This window comes from Embiotoca jacksoni, unplaced genomic scaffold (assembly GCF_022577435.1).
Source record: "Embiotoca jacksoni isolate LCO1_2020_lvr unplaced genomic scaffold, fEmbJac1.0.p SCAF_4, whole genome shotgun sequence".
NCBI lineage: Eukaryota > Metazoa > Chordata > Actinopteri > Embiotocidae > Embiotoca > Embiotoca jacksoni.
Genome location: NW_027185392.1, coordinates 8,185,063 through 8,209,977, shown reverse-complemented (window position 1 = coordinate 8,209,977; position 24,915 = coordinate 8,185,063). Strand labels below are relative to the sequence as shown.

The 24,915-nt window shown below is 40.3% G+C and overlaps 1 protein-coding gene across 10 annotated transcripts in view; it reads left to right on the top strand.

Annotated features, from left to right (window-relative positions):
- Positions 1-24,915, top strand: part of adgrl3.1 (adhesion G protein-coupled receptor L3.1) — a 125,131-nt gene that overhangs the window by 14,660 nt on the left and 85,556 nt on the right. For all 10 annotated transcript variants that reach the window (XM_069168068.1, XM_069168065.1, XM_069168075.1 and 7 more), the window contains exons 2-4: positions 312-391; positions 18,381-18,546; positions 23,564-23,777. In XM_069168068.1, the coding sequence (XP_069024169.1) occupies positions 18,387-18,546; positions 23,564-23,777 (374 nt within the window). In that variant the 5' untranslated portion in view covers positions 312-391; positions 18,381-18,386. The remainder of the gene's footprint in view (positions 1-311; positions 392-18,380; positions 18,547-23,563; positions 23,778-24,915) is intronic.

The window sequence follows — 24,915 nt, the reverse complement described above, 5'->3', positions numbered from 1 at the left end:
ACACACACACACACACACACACACGTGCATGTGTAGACAGGCACACAGACACACAAACACTAAACAAGCAATCACAAGCAGAAGTGGCTTGCGAACTGTCTGGTTCTTGTGTTTGAGTGGGTTATGGCTGTTCACACAATCTGGAGGGGGCCATTATTCACATTGCACCCCACGTTCACTACATATTAGAGCTATCTGTCTCTATTGTGAAAAATGACAGGGACTTCAGTTCACTGAGCTCAAATAACCCCCACTCTCTCTCCCTCTCTCTTCCTTTGTGTCTCTCCATTTCTGCTCTCTCGTCTCTTCAGGACTTGGATATCCAGCTGCCACTGAGATGTGATTCTCTGCGGTTTCATTTCACTTTGACGAGCAAAGCACACTCTAATAGGTAAGGATATGTGTCCCTGTATTTCATGCATACTTGCTACAATACACACTATTTCACCCTTTCCTAATTTTAAACATTTAACTGAGGATGTTGACTCAGATTTCATTTTTATTTACAGCAGGCTTATTCTGGCCTGGGGGATAGTCACGCAAATATACACACACACCTGGTGTGTTGTTTTTGCAGAGTCTACAGTATGCAAAAAGCTTTTTTAGAGCCCAAAAATGACCCAGTGTTCTCCCCGGAGATCTCAGGGTTCCATCTGTGCCAGGAAGTGCTCTAATTGGCCCGACAAATGTGTCCTCTGAAACTGCTAATCCAATCAGATATGACCGAGCTTCAAAATACAGAACAACAGGCAATATGCAGTGAATGCAATAAGATGGGAAAAGACAGAAAAGAACCGAATAGAACAGAATTGGTAGCGTGAAGTCAGTTTGCACATTTAGCCCCTTTAGAAAGAAACTGAGTTTTAATTTTGCAATCAGCTTGCTGTTCATTGAAGGCATCCGCAGGAGTGTAACCAGAAACACAACCCTTCATCTGCCCATGAAGCCACTCACCACAACCTATTTACAGTGTATTTACAAGCTGAGCAGGACCTGTAAAATGTCAAATTTACGAGCTCCTTTTTAATTAGAAATACGGTGAGCTGATGAATTGCACATTCAATTTATTGGCAAAAGTGGAGCGTGCAATTCTTGGGTATTGACAGCTGGTCTGGGTATCCCGGTTGACATCAGTTTTTTACTAAGAGGGGAAATATATTGCATCTTTGCTGTATAAATACCCTGAGGTCATGTTTTCATGTGGGATCCTTTTCTTTATTGATTGAATCAGCTGAGAGTAATATGAATGTGCGTGCTCTCTCTGTCTCTCTCTCTTTCTGTATGGTTTGGCAGTCTGCTTTGTAGTTAGTTAAGTTTTATCCATTTAATGGCCAAGGTCATTTCACTCAAGAATTCAACCACTTGGATAAGAAAAATAAAAGCAACACACAAGGACATGTGTGGGACAAGAATCTTTAATAAATAATTTGTGTGAATAAGAGGGCTAGTTTGGAGGTTGTCATGCAGAGTTGATAATTAAGGCTTTTAGGTCAGATGTTTTCATTTTTGCTTTACATTAAAACATTTTATTCATATTTCTTTTAGTTTTCATTCATTTAATGTAACCTTGTTGTCCGCGTTGTTACAATGTTTAATGTGAATATGGTGTACAGGAATTTGTGGGTACATTTTAATGCACTTCCTGACCAGTTTGAGTCACCCTGCATGCTTTCCTTCCTTGCCTCTCATATGTCCCTGAATGCTTGCTTTGAAATCTAATTCTGTGATATTGAGGCAACGTTTTGTCTTTATTTCACCGAAACAATGAGTGAGAAGAAAGAACAACAGGAAATGGGATATATCATTCTTCGTATGGGGGAAGTGTTTTTTTTCTCTGTGTGAAACAGGTGTTTCCCATTCCGCATGCACAAACACACAACCTTCATTTACCACATTCCTAATGAGAGAGCAGATTGAAATACAATCCGTGTAGGTTTCTTTGGTTAACCAATGATTCCATGTAAAGCGAGTCACACGGCAGTACAGTACACATACAGTATGCATGGCTACTTGAGCAGATGAAAACTTCCTTGGACATGGTGCATTCATAAGAGTACACAATATACTCAGTCATAACAAAGTGAGCAAGGGTTGAAGCCCAGGTCTGAAGTTGCACAGAAAAGTGACAATCTTAACAAGCTTATGTACCTCCAAAGCTAACACACGCAAGAGGAGAGCAAGTCATTAAAAAAGATCACATACATGCACTTACACACACACACACACACACACACACACACACACACACACACACACACACACACACACACACACACACACTTCTCCCCCTCGTTGTCACCCCCCATGAACACAGCCTTATTGTCTCATAGTGTGACCTTTGCCTTGAGTTGAGAGGCCTTTGTCCTAAGACAATAGAGTCCATATTGTAACCCATACCAGTCAATGTCGTCCACACAGCTGCCACAGAACGGCTACAGATTGTTCAGGGTCCAAGTTGAAGGCTTTGAGGCAGGCACTTGTGGTGTGTGTGTGTGTGTGTGTGTGTGTGTGTGTGTGTGTGTGTGTGTGTGTGTGTGTGCGAGTGTTGTCTGTTGTCTGCGAGTGTGTTTTGGTTTGTATCTGTGTCTGTAAGATGGAAGCCTGTTTTCCACAATCAGCAGATGGACCTGTGCAATTAGACTCAGCCCCTCTTCATGCAAAGATCCCCACACATCCACATGCATACGCACGCACGCACACATACACACACACACACACACACACACACACACACACACACACACACACACACACACACACACACACACACACACACACACTTACCTGATGAAACACATGCAGTGTGACGTAAATGCACAAACAAAGACCCCACAAGTACACCATGTACAAGCACAAATACATTGCCACAGAGTGCAACAGCACAACCCCCAATACACCCTGTGCAACGCAGAAGCACACACACACACACACACACACACACACACACACACACCACATACACCACATACACCACATTCAGGGCTGGGCGTGAAGCAGATGTCTCTGAAACACTAGACCTGATGGAGGAATGAGAATAGAGTTCTCTCAGTGTATCAAGGTGAGGCAGTAAATTCATATTATAAATTATTGAATTTTAAGATAATGTCCACAGATTTTGTTGCTGTTCAAGTGAATTATTATAAACAATCATTTATTAGAAAATACCAAAATTGGATCACTGTTCTGAGCTTTAAACATACAGTAAAGGTGAGATTATTTTTGTCTTCAAAAAACTATGGTTCTATATAGGTGTTTAGTTTTTGTTTGATTGTAAGTATAAAGGGGACGTTTGTTGATATATGTGTGGCAGTGAAACAGCACCACATCATAAAATGCTTGATCATTTAACATGTGATTGGCACATACATATTTATGTTAGAAAATGTGTTTTGTGTATTTAATCAATACTTTAAATAGTTAGTTGATTAATCACTCCCTCCAGCACCTTGCAACGTTTTTTGTAATAGTTGCTATAAAAAATGCTTGATTTTTCAGGAGAAATATAGCAAACAAAATTCTACCCAATAAAGAAAGAGTCATATGGAATCCAGTGCTATGATAATAAATATACTGTACATCACATAAATAGTTGGATAGAAATATTTTAGTTCAAATTTTTCTGAACTTGAATTAAGGGCTCAAGATTACAATATTCTTTTGCTTTACAAAACAGACTGTGACTGTAACATCTTCTGTAAACATAAGTGCTTTAAATTATGTTCATTAATGCAAAATATTTCCACATCTACAACTGTAAAGGTCTATAGAACTCATGTAATTGAACACATACTGTATGTTCTTCCGGTCAACCGGCATGTCATTTGCTGTGATGATAAGAGGTTGAAGAGCATTGCTGACAGTCAATGTGATTTTTTGTTGATAAAGCAAGTTTTGTTTGGAAAGGCTAACTTTGTGCTGTCATGCTTTCAACAGAGTTCGTTGATAACCTTAGTGTGGACAAAATATGGGAATTTGGCGAAATTGCAAGCTTCCTCAGATTTTATCGGTTGAATTTGCATTAATTATTGCGGATCGCGGTTTCCTTAGAGGACTGATTATGTGGTTTTTCAGTGTACATAAAATAATTTAGCATCTACTTTGATCATTTGATAATCAGTCATTTTTCAATAAAAAATGCTGAACATGCTTTTCAATTGAGAACGAAACACTTTTTTTTGCCATATATGTTAGTAAACAACTGTTGATGCGATAAAAGAGACAATTTTAATCTTTATTTATAAGCTGTGGGGAATTCATGTAAAATTTTTCTGAATTTTTATTGGCAAAGTGATTAATGGAGAGCACATTTTGCAGACGAACTGATAAAAAAAAAAAAAAAAATCAATAGTTGCAGTCCCTTCAAACATTTACAACTATCAACAATAATAAGTGCAAAAGTGTGACAGAAGGCCACCAAACTGTCTCAGAACACCATCGCCACATTTAGCCTCACCATTCACGTATTGACCTGCAGTAACAGATAGGCTCAGAGGAAATGAGCTTGTGACTCAAAGGTCATGGTTCAAATTCTGAGTAGTATAGTAGTTGTGAAAATCCTGGCAGTTTAAATCCCTCAACAACTACCATCAGGGCTGCGACCTCTGGGCACTTAACCTTTTACTGTTCCAGTGGAGCAGCTCTGTGTCCAATAGTGCGAGACTGTGTGGCTGTGCTGTGCAGCTCCCAGGTGTGACTGTGTTAATGTGTGAATGTGGTCCGGCCTTCTCTCCTCTCAGCTACTCCCCCTGAGCCATTCATGCGAACATGAATGTGTTCTTTCTTAGTCAATGAGCCAGGCTAAATGAAGCTTATAACTTCATAGCTAACAAATGTGTGGCATTCTCGATTATTATTCCAGAAAGTGGTGTTACTGTATCTGCAATATTGACGGTAGCAATAAATTCTGTTGGTCTTGCATTGGTTGTATGATATTAGACAATGCCTGTTGTCTGGTGGTTATATCCTGTTGACTGTGCTAAAGATAACAGTCTCTCCCTGATGCACTCTTTCTTCCCTACCAAGATCGAGACATGGCACCAAGGGAGCAAAGACACACGCGTACACACTTACCTGATCAAACACATGCAGTGTGACGTAAATGCACAAACAAAGACCCACAAGTGCACCGCGTACAAGCACAAATACATTGCCACAGAGTGCAACAGTACAACCCCCAATACACCCTGTGCAACGCAGAAGCGCGCACACACACACACACACATGCACACGCACACACACACACACACACACACACACACACACACACACACACACACACACACACACACGCAAGCACACGCACGCCCACCTGACAAGAGGGAATAGCCCCCAGAGATTCTCTTTGTCAACAACTTGGAAAAAGCAGCTATTTAGAGCCGACTGTATCCCGGGAAGGATAAGCCATCTTATTTGTGTGAAGAGCCTGTGAGAAACAAAACAAGTTATGGCCGTTACTGTCACTCTTCATTCTTACCTCATGCTTCTACTATTTGTGGTGTTCTGCTTATGAACCGATGCTAATTGTGTAAGGTGGAGTATATTGTGAATGTAGATTTCCATCGGGCTCGGTGTGATGCTGAGCAGATGCACTCACAGCTGTTTTCCCTCCATGTGTCTGTTTACCAGTTCAATTATGCCTATCGTACGCTGTAGAGATTTGTTGTATCTGGGTGCTTCAGCATGGATTCCAATAAAATCACTAATTAGTGAAGTATCACAAGCTTGTGTTAACAAAATTTTTCCTGGCTAATTCAGATATGTTTGGAAGCATGAAAACGTTAAAAACATGCAAACATCCACAACAATGAATTATCATGAATAATGTAGGAGATGTCATGGTCAAATGTTGTAATCTCACTGTTCTGGTTGATTCTTTAAAAGCATGTGTGTTGCTGTGCTAATGTTCAAGGAAAAGCAACACTCGTTTCACATTTCACATCTATATATCTACAAATAAAGGAATCTCTCTTTTCCAATATTATAGAGGTTTAAACAGGCTCCATGTTTGCATGTAAAGAAAGATGCAGACCCCACATATGTAATCTTCACACTCAGTTCATGTTTTTAGAACTTGAATCTATCCAGAATTACTATAGTTTTGAAAGAGAATCAATGTTCAGGACCTCTAGCTACAACCTGAATATGAGATCTGAGCAGCATAGGATGAATTTTTGATCAAATATTTCTCACTGGCACAATTAAGCATTGATGAAACAAGGAGTGAACATCGTTTTTTTGACCTTTCTCTTATTTGGACTTTCTCTATACCCTAAAAAATAAACTATTCTCTTCTTACTGAGGTATAAAATATCGTATGTGACTTTAAAACGTGCTTTAACAACGTTCAATTTTGCCATGACAATGTGTAATGAATATATGTATAGTACTATAAAGAAAGCCAGAAGCAACAAGAACATAATTTGTAGACTTGCATATTACATATTATCTCTGAATAAGACACGGAAAATAATAAACATTCATTGTGATTCACCTTCTAGCTCAGTTGAATTACTCTATTTTCAATGCATCTGCCTGCTCTGGTTTGTTGATTGGAATACATCAGCACACCAGGGATATGAAATTGCAATAAGATCCAGACCTCTACCCTGCGTGATTTGAATATGAAATGATTAGATTATTGATTTTGGTTATTTGGGTCTCCCGCCTGAGGTGATATTGTGGCAGTGCAATCACCATAGCTGACATTTAGCACTGTGTTTACCTTTGCTGTCCCCACTGATTGCTTCAAAATCCCCGCCCATACATCCTCCTGCAGCTCATTGTATCATCAGTTTTACGCTGTTTCGGAAAAGTGATGGATATATAGCTTATCAAAAATGCAACAGTTGTGGTCTGTGCTGGTGCAGAAAATAACCACGTTGCCCTGCAATCTCGGAACAGTGGTTCTTTCAGGCTTGCATTTCAAATACCATCGTATCTCGTTATAAGGGTGCCTGATGCAATTTATATAGATGTTGAAATACGCCAAAACATGTTTGATAATACAGAAAGGATTTAGCTTGCTCCATGCGACTGATGAGAGCTAGAAGATATGGCAAACCATTTTACCCTGCGAGCTGAAAACTACCACTCAGCCTGAGCCCAGCAGGGAACAGTCATAAGTCTTGATTTTTATGTATTAATGTTCCAAGTACATGTCTAGCACTGAATAACCACCGCTGTGCCTCTTGAATCCCACTAAACTTTGAAGAAAATCTCGTCTTCAGTTTAGATTTTTCGATTTTGTTTCCGGAGAGAAGTGGAAATGTAATATCTAACAAAAGTGTTTGCTGACAAATACTCCCATATCACTGTGGACATCTGTCATGAGACATTTTACACATATCACTGCTCTGAGCAGCACTGCCATCACAGCGACTCAAAAAGACTGTAATGTTCAATGTTTTTTATGATATTTGAAGGAAGAAATTTCTCTTTGTGTCCACCAGCGCATTTTCTTACACATAAGTCAAGGTGACAGTCTGCAAATGAATGTACTGGTCTCTTAGGTCGATCTCTCTGTATTTTCAGTGCCGTTTTCCCAGCAGTTAGACAATCCAACGTTAAGTGCTTCCTTTTATATTTATATACCAGTGTTGGTGCTTATGCATTATTAAATTATGAACAGCCCAGTAAGCACCCCAGACAGGCCTTTTTGAATAAATATTTCAAGACTCTGATACACACAGTTCATATCTGCTCTGTAACGCAAAAGCAAAGGTTTGGTCTTAATGTCTTATGCAGGAATCACTTTTTTTCCCCCAAACTGAATCAGTGGAAGATACAGCGTTTTTGAAGCTTGCTGATTCTGAACAAATCTTTGAAAGTTTGCATGTGCATGGGATCTAGTATTAAAGGAGTAGGAGGCTCATTATCTCGGTCCCAAGAATCCCTACAATTCTTTCATGCGAGGTTGGTTTGAGGTGGAAAACAATGAGTAGAGCACCTGAAAAAGGTTAACATTTTTAATCTTCTTTTCAGAGCAACAGAGGGGAAGTGGATTGACATAGCAGATGATAGTGAGGACAGAGGAAGCAGCATTCGAGAAAAGACGTAATGAGAACAAAAAACGTAGCACAGACAAGAACAGTTAAAAGCAAAGAAGTAAACAAGTTTGGATGGAGGGAGGATAGCAATGAAAATAAATGGAGGGAGAGAAGAGAACTGGAAAAAACAAGAAAAGATAAATGGACGCTGAAAACAAGAGGACATGTGAAGATTTGAGTGTATTCTCCTGCTAACCAAGCCTGGCCCTTTCATGAGGGTTTGAATCGAGGCCATGAGTCTCGTATCCTGCCTGTTTGTCTGCCTCCTCTCTAATGCAGCATCATTCACTGCTGAGCTGGCTGTTCTCTATACTGTACAGGACAACTTTCTCCCTCTCTTTTTCTTCTTCTACACAGTCACACACACACACACGCACACACAAACACAAACACAAACTCTGCCTCTCTCTGCCTGCCTCTGGCTTTAAGGCATGGCTTTGACGGATTCATTGTGACAGTACTGGGTTTAGAGCACAGTGACAGAGGGAGATGGCGATGGGGGGAGAGAAAAGGTGGTATGAAGGAGAAGACAGATGAATCAAAGGGAGGAAAACAACAGCAGTGGCAGTGGAATCAAAATCACTGCATCTCTACTTGACATAATTGATTGTATCAGAGGCAGTTTTGTAAGCCATTAGCTCCCCCCTCATGGGTTACTCAACTGCACTGCCATGCAGAATTGAAATGCAGCACATGCGTGTGTGCATATGTATGAGTGTGTGCTTATGTGTGTATTTGCATTTGACACAGTTGTTTGTTTTGTGCATCTAATTATTTCTTTTTCTTTTTCTTTCTTTGCTTTTTTTATTAGCTAAATGTTCTTACATCACGCGACTTTTTTCAGCCATAAAAGATGTTGAACTGTTTTTTTTCCACCATGTTATATACTGAGTCTGGACCTCTCCTCTATGTCAATGTACTAGAAATATGCTTCATTATCTTTGACAAGTTGACAAGTTATGAAGTCAAGCAGTGTTTTTACTTTAGTCTGATAATTGGGTTGATGCTACATGTGCGTTTACAGTGGCATTTAATACAAATATACCAACTCGGAAAAGCTAATAGAATTATGAAATTAGAAGAAAAAATAAATGACTGGGGAAGGATTACTGTATTATATCAAAATGCCAAACCATTATTAAATTAAAAAATCTCAAAGATTTTTATTTAAATACATTTTTATTCTATCGACGAATGAGGTAGTACAATAGTGACTGAGCCTGTGGCCCGCTGATTAAAGCCCTTGTAGTTGGAGTGTTACAAACTGAATGCGTTGGATTTCTGTGGTGACATTTCCGGGAAAAATCACAAGCAGCACACAGTTAGTGATGTGTTTTCAATTACCCAGCAGTGTTTGTTACCCCAGATAAGGTAGGCGGATCTAATGCAGCTGCTGACTCCTGCCAACTGACCGACGTCACACAGGCAACACTGTCTGGGATGTGAAGTCTAAAAACACAGCTGCAATTTCTGCTTATCACCAAAGAGAGCGAAAAAGAAATCTTTATGGTTGTTATTTTAACGGGCACTTAAAGTTGTCAAGCCCTGAGTCTACTGTCTGACCACAGACTGTAAATAAAAGTGGACATAGCTTCTGGATCTGAAAGAGGGAGGCTGTGGCTCAGTCGGTAGACTGGGGTGCACACTAATCGGAAGGTTGGTGGTTCAATCCCCACCTCCTCCTGTCCACATGCCTAAGTTTTTTTAAAAATTGCTCCGGATGTTGTACCATCGGTGTGTTGTAAGTCGCTTTGGATAAAAGCATCAGCTAAATGAAATGTAATGTAATATAATGAAAAAAATGGGGCCAGTGCAGAAGTGCCATAATGTGCAATACCACTGACAGCCACTACGGTTTGGCAGCAAAAAGCCTGTGACTCCTTAACCTCCAATTCAACTTCTCTCATGAAATACAAAGTCATTACTTAATTTCATAAAAAGTTATTATAGCATTGTTAGCTAAAGTTCTTCCTTATTCGTTTTCTGGTGGTCCATTTGAAAATAATAACATCATCCGCTAATGGTGGGCGGGGCATCGTGCCCATGAGTCCCCAATCAGATCAAGTCACATCCACCACTCGCTCCTCCACAGCTCGTCCTAACATCCAAACTTGAGGCTTCATAACGGCTGACGTCACTACTGGTTGCCGCTTGTATCTGACTTTTGATTTTCTTACCCTCACGTGGTCTGTCCAGTGCTTTTTAGTATAGAAGCTGCAGTTTGACATTTGCAAGAGTATACGGGTGTGTCTGGATTTGCATTGATACTGAACCATTGTTGCAGTAAGCGCATATACAGCTAGGGTAAGGCCTGACAGGAAAACATCACTCACCTGCTGCACTGTTTAAAGCCAGCCAATTTTTCATGTCAGAGTTTACTGTCCAGCAATACTTAGAAGATGGACATTGACCAGGAATGAATGGCCGTGATGAGAAATTTGCTGTCCTTTAAGTACACTACACTACGAAGACAGTTACCATAGAAATAGTGAAGTTAAGAAAATGGGTTTGAAGGTCATTTTGCCGAAATGTTTAAAGCTAAACAGAAGAAAAAGGGTTGTCAGCTGCACTCCATGTTTAGATCATCTAAAATTTTAGCTCATCTCGTTCGCTTTTCTGATGTTACTTTTCTTCTCCTTTATGAACACATTTAGCTACTTCCCTGTCTGTTACACAATCTAATGAATGTTTTAAGCTTTAAAATAGGTTTTTCAATGACACTAAATAGCTCAGAAAAAAATTGTAAAAATCTATAGCTCAGGATAGATGTCAGATAAAATCATTACATCATATGTTGCGACAATGTACAGAGCATCTTAACAAGGGTAGTTAGCCTTTAGCCCCTATTTTTCCCTCCATTATGATTAGATGTAACTACTGCAATGTGTCATATTTATGTGACATAACAAACACTTGACTTTGGCTAGCCTTAACTAACAGTGTTGTAGTAACTGGTTTGGTTTACCTGCTATTTCATTTTCTAAAGTTTAACATACATTTCCATGACACAATATTAGAATATTCCGCCAAAACAGGTGTCAAATAGATTCCTCTCTTGTACTCAGTTTTAGTTTTGTAAGGAAACATAGTTTGTGCCATTTGAATTCAGGATACATGTTTCTCCTAATATGTTCGACAGTTGATCTATTCTATAACTCGTGAGAGGGCTTTCTTTTATGAATCTTTGTCCAAATATTTGAGGGCACAGAGTGATAGGGGAAAAAAAAGATAAATGCCTGAAGTTATTAAGTTGCTTTGAAATTCTCCTCAAATCACTCTGATCGCTTTTGTCACTGCTTCTCTCTCACTATTTCCCGCCATCCTCTCTCTCTCTCTCTCCCTTTGTCACTTCTGCTTTATCCCATCTTTCAATCTCAATTTTTCTGAGCCTTCTCCCTCCCTGACCTCCTCGATGCATCTCTTCCTCCATCTTCCTCCCTCCTCTCTTATCCTTCATCCTCTCTTCTCTCGCTACCCCTCTCCTCTACTCCACGTCTCCTCCTCTCTCAATTCTTCCACATCTCCACCTTAGTCCGTCTTGTCTCATGAGGGAGGGAGGGCACGCAGACTTGATTAGACTGGAGCATTAGAAAGTTCAGAGCAGAACAGAGCGTGGTGTCTGGCCGCCAGGCTGAGAGGAATCAAAACGGCTGTGCCTTACAGACGAGGTCGTTGGCGGTGTATTTTCAGGGTGGGTTCGGTGCATCGGATTTCTGAGAGCGTCCTCGGAGCAGCCAGAGGCAGCCATGCGGAAACTGCAGTGGTCCGGTCAAAGGCAGAGTCTCCCCAGACGCAATTCTCTGACGGGCATAGCATGTCTAACATGGACGGAGAGGATGAGGTGCTCAGCCAAAAGCTTTGAGCTGTTTTGAGTGGAAACCATTTAAAAGGGGTTTTTAAAATTGAAAATGTTTATTTAGTAAACATGTTTCATCTTCTACAGAGCAACAGAGGGAAGTGGACTGACATGGTACTCGAGCCTCTTTTGCATTTTTCTCTCATGCAAAATGCAAAGGAGCCCTGATTCAACCCTGATCTGCTCTCATGTTGAAACAGAATAAATGCTTTGATTAAATTATGAAAAACTACCATAAAAAGAGAAAATTGAACCATGAAAGTGGGGAATTACAAAAATCTACCTTAATACTACATATGGCAAACAGCACTAAATTGCTGCCATTCATTTTTCACTGAGGACGTTCAATCGAGACCACAATGATCAAAACATGTCACGCTGATGTGGGGGTGACCTATACCTTTAAGGCTACACTCCAGCACTCTGCAGTACTTTGCTGCTCAGCCACACAAAGGATTTACAACCAGCCCTGTATGAAATAAATTGCCAGCCAGGCCACTTGTCTTCGGGGCACCAATGACAATTGTGCACATTCCTACAGTAAACCAGCCCCTCACACACACGCGTGCACTCACATGTTCGTATGTACTGTACTGTACATCTGAAAATAGCCAGTGGGAGCAACCGTACTGCATCTGGCTGCACCAGCCAAACGTATGTATTCAAAGTGAGAGACACAGGCTGACATGACTGTTTGTCTGGTTGAGTTAAGATTTGGCCTGCACAAACATGTGACATTGATTCAATATTAATTGTGATTTTAATTTGGTCCGAGGGGGCTTGTATAGGAACTCCCCCTTTCTCAAAACACCCAGACACATGCAACAGTGCAGATACATGTTGTAGTCAGGATGTCAAGACATTCATATGGTTGGGAGCTGACAGTATGTTTTCTTTGGGCCTCTGGTCACACTGAGGGGCCACTCACTGCTAATCAGTATCTTAGGCTTCATCAGCACAAGGGAATTGTGAAGGCAGGCTCTCTATTCAAAAGCACTCGTGGTGGTTTGTGTTTAAATGTGTGCAGGCCTGTTGTATGTGTGTGTGTCTTTGTTTGCATAGTGCATACTTAGTATTAATGTGTGTTCCTGCGCTTGTTTGCACATGCATGTGTCTTATGTCTCTCATTATAGGCCACAGGCCAGACTCCCACCAGGTTCTATCCTGATTAGTCATCTCTTCAGCTCTACTCTGCTAAATTAGATACCTTTGTGTTTATGTGTGGGTATCCATGTGTGTGCGCGCACATTGTCCCTCTAATCAAAATTCTCCAAGCCTGTCTACCTGCGCTGATGATAATTTGCTACGCTACCTATACCCACTCACACTGTATCACCCACACAACCTAATTCTAACACACACACACACACACACACACACACACACACACACACACACACACACACATAGAAATGGTCCATGGTGGTTAAACCTACCCCGGCCAGCCAACTGGAGGTAATTTACCGTAGCTTGGCGGACACATGCCATTTTACTGAACACGGTGCATAACCCCCTGAGCTTTGTTCCACACAGACTTCTCTCCAGCAGAGCAAAGAATGAACAACTGAACGCACTAAAGAGAGGGAAGAAGAAAAGAACAGGTGAAGAAAAACAAAGTGAAGAAAAATAGCAAGGGGAAAAAAAGCATGCATAAACTGCTGAGCTTCTGCTGGTGAAATTATAGCACACTGTGAAACAAACTGGTATGATTAAATAAAATGTGTATAATAGAACATCAGAAGATATAATAAGCATCAGTCTTTTATTATTTTTTGACAAAAACATCAAATGCTTCCTCTGACAGTACTTTATCAACAAATATCTCAATAAATAATTTCTTCAAATTGAAGGGTTTGACTAATGATGAGCATGTTTTGTTTCAAAACTGTCACTTCTGAAGAAACTCCTGTCTTCTGCTCTAATTAGGGAGAACATGGAAATACGGTTTCAGATGGACTGCAAAACACTAGAATCTGTACAGTATCTACATATTTTCCACTTTTATTTTACTTTTTTTGCTTCTCAATCGACAGCATTGACTGCTGACACACACACACACACACACACACACACACACACACACACACACACACACACACACACACACACACACACACACACACACACACACACACACACACACACACTATTCTTTTAGGCATTCGCACAGGGTAGACTACAAATGCAACATGGACACATTTGAGACTCTCTGCCTGGAGGCTGAGGGAGTAGGGCATCTGGTCTCCTAGTGATAAGCATGTGTGCACGGAAATGTGTGTGTGTGTGTGTGTGTCTGAATACGCGTGCATGTAGGTGTGTGCGTGTGACGCATGTTGACAAGGTAGCCCAGTCCGGTCAGCACTCATTAGTGAAAGAGAGAATCCCCGAATGAGGAGTGCTGTGACAGGCAGGACTCTCGTTAGGGGACCACACACACACACACACACACACACACACACACACACACACACACACACACACACACACACACACACACACACACACACACACACACAGGGTCAGAGTGCCTTGGTGCACAGAATCAGCCCAACTTCAATTAGTTCATGGATGCATGCAATATAGTGTGTGAGCGTAACGGCCTTGGCAACAGCTCTGTTAATGCCAACCCTGTAGGAAATAAAGATTCAGGGCAGAAAAATATAGGACATAGAGACCATGTCACTCACGCATGCAAAACTACTGGAGAGCAGATTGTCCCCTTGGTACACTAAATAGTACAGTGCGGTTGTTAACAGTGTTAACTGTACCAATTTTACACACTATATATACTTTAGTGGCTAAACAGTCAAGGCAGAAACATGTAATGTGTGTTTATATATGTGGAATAATTAAGAGATGTGCTGAGCAGATATGAGCGCAGCAGAGATGGTTAGAAACGGCAGGTAAATCCAAAGATCCAGGGACACATATTTGTTTTGGTCTGATCCCGCTTATTATTTGATGTTTGGCTCAGTTTTATGCAGATGCTGCTTAGGGAACGTCTCCAGTGAGATGTAACTAGCTCAGGATAGAAAATATTGAGTTCATTTAAAAAAATAAAAGTGGCTTCATTATTTCATCACTTTAACAGTGAGTAGGTTCAGACGGGCATTCGATTTTCGACGAACCTTATGTTCACAATCAACTGATGAATACGGAGTGTAAACACATCACATATGTTCTGATAATTACCACCATTACTGCCTGTTTATTCATAATATATCATCCAATCAGCACATTAAGATAATGAATGAAAACATGTTAGAAAAACAGGGCAATGCCTGAGGCGAACACCGTTGTCTATGCATTATGGATTCAATAAATGGAACATATTTTTTATGTCATTATCTGAGCATATGGAAACTCTGAAGCCCTGCTGAATTATCAACAGAACTTTAGTGATTTGAGTTTGGATTGGTGCAGGACTACTCCAGGCTATCACGCAACTATTGTCTGTGAAGGCCCCAGTGAATATGGAGGAAATGAGAGGGTTAATTAACTGATGGGTGAGATGTTGGTGGAGCATACGGGGTGATGGAATAGCTTTTGAATTATGAAACAGTGGAATGCTGTGGCTGGTGGCGTCCGGCCATATGTCAGTGTATGCCTCCTCTGTCTAGCTGGGGACAGCTGGTCAGATTGCTCATGTTCAACCGAGTTAGGGACCAATCAATCAAAATGGGGCCGCTTGTTCAGTTGTTTAAGTGGAGGGAAGAATAATACACAGGAGTCTATTGTGAGTCTATCACTTTAGGGCCATTAGGGATTTGTCAAGAACTGTTACAAGATATGAAATCACACTCCAATGGAATCAGTTGCACCACCTGATGTTTACCAAGCTGGATGTGTTTGTAGGTGCAGCAGTCAGGGTTATTTTGAAGAGCATATAACAGAAAGCCAGAGGTGATCCAAACATGCAGTTTTGACTCTTTGTCCCTCAGTCGCTTCTGTTTTGTTTTGTGTAACCAATCTCTGCTGCTGTTTTGACCAATGATAGATTTTTGTATCCAGGGACCCGCCTGGTTAAACACAGGTCGCATCGTAACAAAGAATTGTGCAGCATCTCTATGATATTTCTTACTATCATAGGTGAGTGTGGTGATTTTTAAACCCATGAAAAGAAGTGGCTGTTAAATGACAAGTTTTTACAGCTCAATGAAAATGTAAAGGAAATGTCAAGTCTCTTTCATTATCCAGAGCTAAAAAATTATAATCCATAATAAACTGAGTGTAATTTTTCTCTATTTATTGCTGGAATTCTACTGTTCAGACCTAGCTGAAATTTAGTTTAGCCTTTGTTTTTATCATTATTTTGATTTTGTTTTCAATTTTAAGGATTTATTTTGACATCCAAAAAAAGAGCAGACTCAAAGCAAACAAAACCAGATGACTACACTGCTCTTATCACACTGTATGTCTCTGGTCTGTTCCCAGAGATTCAGAGTCTGATGTGCACATCTGCCTCTGGGTATATCCGTCTGTCCTGCTTGTAGCATGAGTCTTTTTGACATTGTAGATGTTTAAAAGATGCAGTATACATATGCAGTATGTTTCTGGAAGTTATAAAAACAAGGTCTGTGTCATTCTGACATTTTCTATAAATATATATCAACATGTTTTCTGATAACAGGACCTATAACATATATCTAAGGGACAATTGCAGCTATTTGCCTTCACAGCATTGCTTGACAGAGATGGCTGGCTATTGTCTAAGTCTCTGCTGGGCCAAAATGATCTGGTCACACTGATCAATAGTCTCTGTTACAAATGATGTATTTCCCATGGCTCTGGCTGTCTGCTTCGCTCCATCTGTCCCCGGCTGTCGCAAATTTCTGCAGCCTCTCTCTCCCAGCAACACACACACACAAACAAACTTGACATGCCTGTTATTCTGGAGCTTTATATGGGCTCCTTTTGAAGCATGAACATTTAGGCACAAAATAGGGTTTCTGTTACCTTTGAACTATTCCCCCACGGGAAAAAAATATGTTTATTTGACATCAACTAGGATGATTGCTTTGTCTTCTGCAGACTTGATGCAAACATACAACTACTACAGTGGAAATGTGTAAACATCCTACTTTATCATAATCTAAAAGTGAATTTGGGACTACAGAAAGAAAATAATTAAGTTACTTGTTTGCTGAGGGAGTGGGCGAGTGAGCAAGTGATTGAACAATGCTGGTCTGTTCAGTCAGTTCAGAAAAAGGAGGAGAAACGCTGCTTACCAGCCTGTCACTGACATAACTTATCTCAGAGACCATCCTCTTATTAATTGTTTATCGCTGATGGACCATGAAATGAACAATTAGATTGGGACATCAATACATTTCACACTTTAATGCTGATGTGGAATAACAAGTGAAGTGAATCCTGATACAAGTAGAAGCATCTTAATGAAAACATGAAGCCCCATTTTATTGTTTTTCAATTTTTTTTTTTTATACAAAGTCAACATTTAACATTTAGTCTTATATTTCCTTCTCAGATTTGTTATCTTTTCATTCCATGAGAAACAGTCGTAGAATGACGTGGGAGATCATTTGAGACCCCACAGGGACAATAAAAAGACCATTTTAGAACAAATGAATGAAGGACAAACTACCTAGCTCATGTCAAAACAAGTTCACTTGGAATTGGAAATAGTTCAGCAGCTATGTTGACTTACAATGTGTATACATGATTGAGAGATCTCTTTTCAATTTTCAACCTTAATCTTGCACTTTTCTTAGAATGATGTGCTTTTGCTGTACAGCAGTGTTATAAACAGTCTCTATAGTAAATTATTATTTTTCACCAACACAAACATCTTTCATTTTAATAATTTTACTTTACCTGATAATCCACATTTTTCATACTGTTTATATTGTTTTAGGCTAGAGTTATTCTCGGGTTTTTATAGCATCTATGTGCATTACTGTTATGCCTCCTAATCCTTCAATGCTCACTGTATTTCTTTCAGTATTGTTTAAGACAGTCATTGATTACTGTGTAGTCTACTGTTATATATGTCTACAGGAAGCTGCACTGACCTGAGTAAAGTGCTGTTTGTTGAAATGTCAATCTGCCGTACACAGAGTGCTGCATAAACCTTTCAGGTGGAAGAACAGTTTGTTGTTTAAGCAGTCTGTCAGTAATAATCAGGAAGCTTATTGTTGTTCGAAAGAAAATATTCAGGCAAACTTTATAGATAAGCTCTATGTAAACTGTTTAGACATTATAGAAATTCGTAAAGGAATGTTTCAAGGTCTAATGATTGCCGATGATACTGACAGCAGCTGCAGAATTTGGAGGAGGATTTACAATATGTGTGTGATATAGTGAGCATACACTTGTGCAATGGTGTATACACTGTGCGGAGTTACATATACAGTGTATATCATTTTTTAACCATATGTCTAATGGACTACTTGGGGCATCTTAATGTGTTTAGATGTGGCAACCAAGTGAGCAAATCTTCTCGGTGTGTCAATTTGCAGGCCTGTATGGTGTCAGAAACACTGAGCTGTGAGAGAAACGGCTCACCACAAGACCGTCTGGGCTCAGCAGGAAGTACCACCATAACTGCTTCCAGGTCATCCTCAGACGTCATGTGGGCCAGATGCCTGCTCTTCATCTCGACCTTGATTGCCCCCATTGCCATCGGTAAGAGACCGTGTTACTTATTACATATTACTCACCCAAAAACAAATTGCATTAGTAACAATGGTTGATTGCATTGCTCTATGTATTATTTTGTTACTTAGTAGAGCTTTATTTAGTCACCTGAGCAACAGAAAATATAAATTGTGGTTGAACATACAAACAGCCTGTGGTTTGGAAGTATTTACTGTCAACATCCAGCTTATTGTTAGCCCATGTGACTGCAGACAAAACTCCAGTTTTTCAGCCCTATTTTCATGGATGTTTGACATGTGACATTAAAACACAGGTGTAAATAATTAAAATAATGAATTATTACAAAACAGTGATGGTATTTGTTGCAGTGCTATTTTAACATTATTTCATTATTGGTTTATTTACTTACAAGCACACTACATGCTGAGACTTCAGTTCCACATGTTTTCATCTACTATATAAGAAAAACAGATTTATCCAAACTACAACCTTAAGTGTGGTATTTTACTGCACAGCTTTGACTGCGCGTGCACCGTCACACACCCAAAGACTTACTAGAAACATAGCAGCTGCAAAACTAATGAAGCACACACTGACTTATTAATTTACATGTATCCTCTATCTTATTCCTGTGCATATTTATAACACACACACACACACACACACACACACACACACACACACACACACACACACATGCTCATTGCAGATACAGCCGCAGTAGGTCATCTGTATGTTTCCTCGTCTCCCCTGCGACAGTAGGCTTTGAAGACTCCAAGAGGGAGCTCTGGCCCACTTGGACTTAATCCTATTAATGGCTGCTGTCAATCACACTGTGTATCTGTGAAACGCACTCACTCACTCACTCACTCACTCACTCACTCACACACACACACACACACACACACACACACACACACACACACACACACACACACACACACACACACACACACACACACACACACAAGCATATACTCGTTCACATGTCTGTTGCCATGCATGCACACAGATGATATAGTGAACGTTGAAATGCTGTACACCCACATAGACACAGATCCCTCTTAAAAACTCATGGATGAACACACACACAGGAAGTGCTCACAAGCAGCCAATCAGACACACAAACACTGAGGGCTTTGCTTGAACACCAAGAGATGAGTTTCAGTCAAAGGTATTTGCATCAAGGTCTAAAGAATAAGTCGACATATGTAAATCATGCTGTTTATACTTAGCAGGGATTAGTTGAGACAAAGACAGTTTAGCTTGAGGACACACAGCAGCAAGCACTCCATCTTCTCCACCGAGCCGTGTCTTGTCATTATTTCAGGGTTATGAAGACAAATATAAAGGAACAGGAAAACATGAATTTTCAAATAGGAAAATGTATTTTTTTTCTGGGGCTTAGAGGACATTTCTAGCATGTACTGATGTTTTACCTGTCAGACTGGACATGTTCATGTTGAAATTAGCTACAGGTGTTCAAAAGTGAAGGTCACTGTAGTGAATCTCAAACAGATTGTTGAAAATACATGCATATTCCAAAACGTTAAAGGAAAATGTGTTATTCTATATTTTTCTTGCCAGAAGATTCTGTGAAAAGCAACATATATTAATTTCTGAATCCTTTCAATCTTCCCAACCCTCAGCTCCAAGGCTATTTGCCAATACTAAAGATATAAAATATAAATATATTTGAAGAACTGTAATTCCTTGAACATGTTTGCTCTGGGTTTTTTGTAAAATATTACCCAGAGATCTGTCGATACTGTTTGATGGGAACTATTTAATGCATGGGATACTACATGGGATACATGCCCACGGTCATTCTAATAAAGAAGGTATTGCTGTTCATTAAAAAGAAACTACTGACTTTTAAAAAATGATACCCAGTGCAACAGTGTAGGAAAAACATCTGTGCATATTATTGTATTCAGGAACCTCTTTAGTCAGGGACCTTCTACCAGCATTCCAAGAGAAAAGGGCCCTGATCAAAAGTTATCCTTGATATAATTGCACAGATGGTTTCCCCATCATACATTGAATGTCAGCCCCTGCACCTCCAACTAGCATTTATTTGGTGAGCAGTAATCTATATTTGACATAAACTGAGAGTACAGAGAAATGAGCTTGCGGCTACACAGACAATAAATATTGGGATCAATTCATTTATCGATAAAAAAAAAACAAAAAAACAATAAAATATTGTGCGCCTTACCCTTTAAAATATCGTCTGCACTTACAAATGCATTATTTTGCTCAAGACAGAAAAGGCACATTTCAGACACCTGCACCAGCCAAATGCTCTGCCAGTTCAAGTGAGAGATCACCTTTTAAATCTCTCTCCTCTTCCCTCTCACCCTCTCCTTCTCCTTCTCTCCATCCCTCCAACTCTTTCGCCACTCTCTTGTTCTTGGCCCAAATGTAAAAATCGATATCCTTTTGTTTCAGCCCCCTGAGGCAATGAGAGTGTCTGAATAAGATTGTCTGTACTGCCCGTGGTTGCCAAGTTTCTGTCACCACTTACACAACTAATGACAGACATATTAACATGCACTTGCCAGCTTGCACGTTATTACATGTTGGCAAAGACACAGAGCTAAATGTGGGCACACACTGCATGTGCATGTGAAAAAAATGACAGAAATATGTGTAGTGAGGACTTTGGAGGAAGGTTAAACGCTGCAGTTTTATAGGTGAGGTAGCTGATATAAAACAATAAATTAAAAGGCGACAGACGAGACAGAACAGTGTGCGTGAATCAGAGCATTTACTCCTGCTCATGAAGGCAGAGTGGTTTTTAATTGGAACACAGGCAGACCCCTCATTTGAATTGTGTGTGTGTGTGTGTGTGTGTGTGTGTGTGTGTGTGTGTGTGTGTGTGTGTGTGTGTGTGTGTGTGTGTGTGTGTGTGTGTGTGTGTGGGTGGGTGGGTGTGGGTGAGGGTGTGTGTGTGTGTGTGTGTGTGTGTGTGTCATAATGCTTGCTTTATGCCCAATGGGCACCCTGCAAGGCAACACTGTAAGACATCTGATCCAAAGCTAGTCTAGACAGCTGCCTTACAATACTGTGTATTGATCCCCACACGCTTCAATTAACCCTCTCTTCAAAATTATATTCATGCTCACAAAGGCAGTCCTGACGCAGCTATTGAAAAGCTCATAAACTAACACTTGTATTAACACAATCATGACCCAGTGCAGCTCCTCTTTCACACACAAATACACATGATGCCCCTCAAATCCTCAGCTACTACAGAGACACGCATCCTGTCAGAATGTGAGCTTAGGATCTAATCATAGCCTGCAGTCATATATGTGCGTGTGTGTGCATGTGTCTGTTCATTAGAGAGGACATTTTCAGTAAATGTCACTTGTATATCAGTCTTATCTCTAAGCTAGCCCTTGCCATTATCAGTGTTGTGCCCTCAGGTACCAGCACGACATAGATATTGGCTCTACTGGCTGTGAATTTCTACCTCTACATTCCATCACTTGGAGCATTTGTATGCATGTGCGCTCCTGTGTGTGTGTGTGTGTGTGTGTGTGTGTGTGTGTGTGTGTGTGTGTGTGCGTGCGTGCGTGCGTGCATGTGTGTGTGCGTATGCGTACGTGGGTGCGTGCGTGCGTGTGTGTGTGTGTGTGTGTGTGTGTGTGTGTGTGTGTGTGTGTGTGTGTGTGTGTGTGATGTGTGATGTGGTGAAGGGCAGTATTAAGTTGAGCGGGCCGGGCAGAGTGTCATTGAGCTCATTCAGATTCTTTGCTGCATTTGTGTAACCATGACGCTCGTCTATCCAATGAGAGAGCCAAGGGAGGGAGGAAACGGTTGCTATGGTTACCGTGACAGGGAGAGCAAGGAAGATGGTGCCGTGCCTTGCTTTTCAGGGATGTTGTAGTCTGTGTGTGTTGATTGTTGGTGTTTTCATACACGTCACGTGTGCATGTGTGCGCATATTTATTTGAAAGGTCTTGACAGATGTGTTCTTTGAGCTGTAAGCAGTCTCACTCACTAGTCTCTGCCCACATGCTATAGACACTAGTCATGTCTGGATTTAATATATTTTATTTGTTTATTCAACAAGGGAAATGCATGATATGTATATTGCACCACATATAGCTGGTGAGGCAGAGGTAGCTGTTGCCACACAGTATGATGTCTAAAGTTAAACATAATCAAATCTGCATTAATATTGCAGTATGGATTGGAGATGACAAACTTGAACAACACAAGCGAACACCTGAGCTGATAACTTATCTATCAAGGGATGATGGTTGATGCTCCCAGGGATTTCTGCTCTCAGGAACAGAGAATAACAACATCCTAGCTACACCACAACAACCCAAAATCCCTGGGAACATGCAGCTCCACACCATCAATATCACATCACTCATATCTGTCTATATCACAACTAATCACAAGAAAGTATGAATGAGGTGTTTAAATACAACGCTTAATTAAAGAATACGGACATGTGAAAGTGTTGAGTGTAGTTACTCTTTATTTTTCTTTTTTTCTTTTTAGATAACAAAGGAGAAGCATTAAGCGAGTAAAGCAGTAAAAAGATTCACTTCAATAGATTCAGCCTCACTGAAATTAATGACGTTTCCTATTTTAGTGCAGTACAAGTGGATGTATGCATCAAATATGCAACTTCTGAGAATAATTAGGCATTGCTATCTTTGAATAATTGCTGCATCTTTAAGTGTCTGTTGAAACTGCTAAGCAATTACTCTTTATTTAGAATAATTTCAAAAATTGTGAACTGCAAAGCAGCAATTCCCAAGCTAGTTCACTTGCAACAGCGGACACAGCCTTATGAAAAGTATTCTGTGATGTCATTGCTTTTATATAGTGTAGATAATTAAGTCTATATGGGAGGGGTACAAATGCAATTTTAGTTGAACACAACATATTCTTGTACAACATAGGCGTCCACATAAATCAAACAGCTCTACCATTAGGTCTGGTATTCCAGTATTCCAGTAGGTAGGCTAGACAGTACACCAATTAACTCTTTTATACCAATGTGTGTTTGTGTGTCCAGTTTATGGCCGTGCCCCCATCCCTATGGCAGTAGTCCGCAGGGAGCTGTCATGTGAGTCCTACCCCATCGAACTACGCTGCCCGGGCACAGATGTCATCATGATCGAGAGCGCCAACTACGGCCGCACTGATGACAAGATCTGCGACTCGGACCCCGCTCAGATGGAGAACACTCGGTGCTACCTGCCTGATGCATACAAGATCATGTCACTCAGGTCAGTGAATGTCTAGGATTGAATGAACGAGACATGTGGGAAGTACAAATGTTTGTGAGAGTTTAAAACTCAGCGTCTGATGCTTCGGAGCAGAACCATTTCAATTTTCTGAGGACTGCAGAACAAAATTGGACAACCACAGTGAACAAAATTAATTGTGTTTTGCTTTGTTAATTATGTTTGTCCCATGGTATGGTTTGGTGCAATGTTCTAGGTGGACTAATGGCACAAAGACAGAGCCAAAACAGCAACACTTTGAATTCCTTTACTTCTTTAAGTCTCAGAAATCCCAGCTACAGTAGGTATATAGTGTCAGTCATTCTTTTAGAATTAATCCTGGTCAAGTATCTGTGTCAAGTTCTGAAGTACCTACATGTTAACCCACTTTCAAAAGGTTTACACCAAACAACAGCAACATAAATAGACCCAACACCTGCCAAAGTTAGTGGAAAAAAAGGACAAAGTTGATGGACAATCAGTAGAATCCAGGGTAACCCATTACCAGTTCTGCTGCTCACAGTTCCTCCTGTAAATGTAGTACAATGCCATAAAGCTGCAGAACCATGTCAGACAATGGACATTTCTCAGGTAACACTTCCCTGATATGCCTCTCCAGTGTGACTGCCTCCTGTCCTGACACTGCAACAGAAACTACAGCTTTACAAAAAACATTATTGTTTTATATTATCGACAATGGTTACAATACATGTTTAGTTTAGATTTTCTTTGATAAAATAACAATTCTTGAGATGTGTAGTTTATGACTGTGACATTCCATACTATTATTACGTGACTGTCACAAATTTAGACTTGATACATCTGGATTAGGTATCCCAGTTTCATTATCCGACAATGACCTGATTCCCACCCATGTTTGGAAGTGACTACAGGGGCCAAAACTAATTCTACACACAGTACCCCATAATGATAACGTGAAAAAAGTTTCTTTGACATTTTTGCAAATCTATTAAAAATTAAAAAATTAAAAAATCACATGTACATAAGTATTCACAGCCTTTGCCATGACACAAAAAATGTAGCTCAGGTGCATCCTGTTTCCACTGATCATCCTTGAGATGTTTCTACAACTTGATTTGAGTCCACCTGTGGTAAATTCAGTTGATTGGACATGATTTGG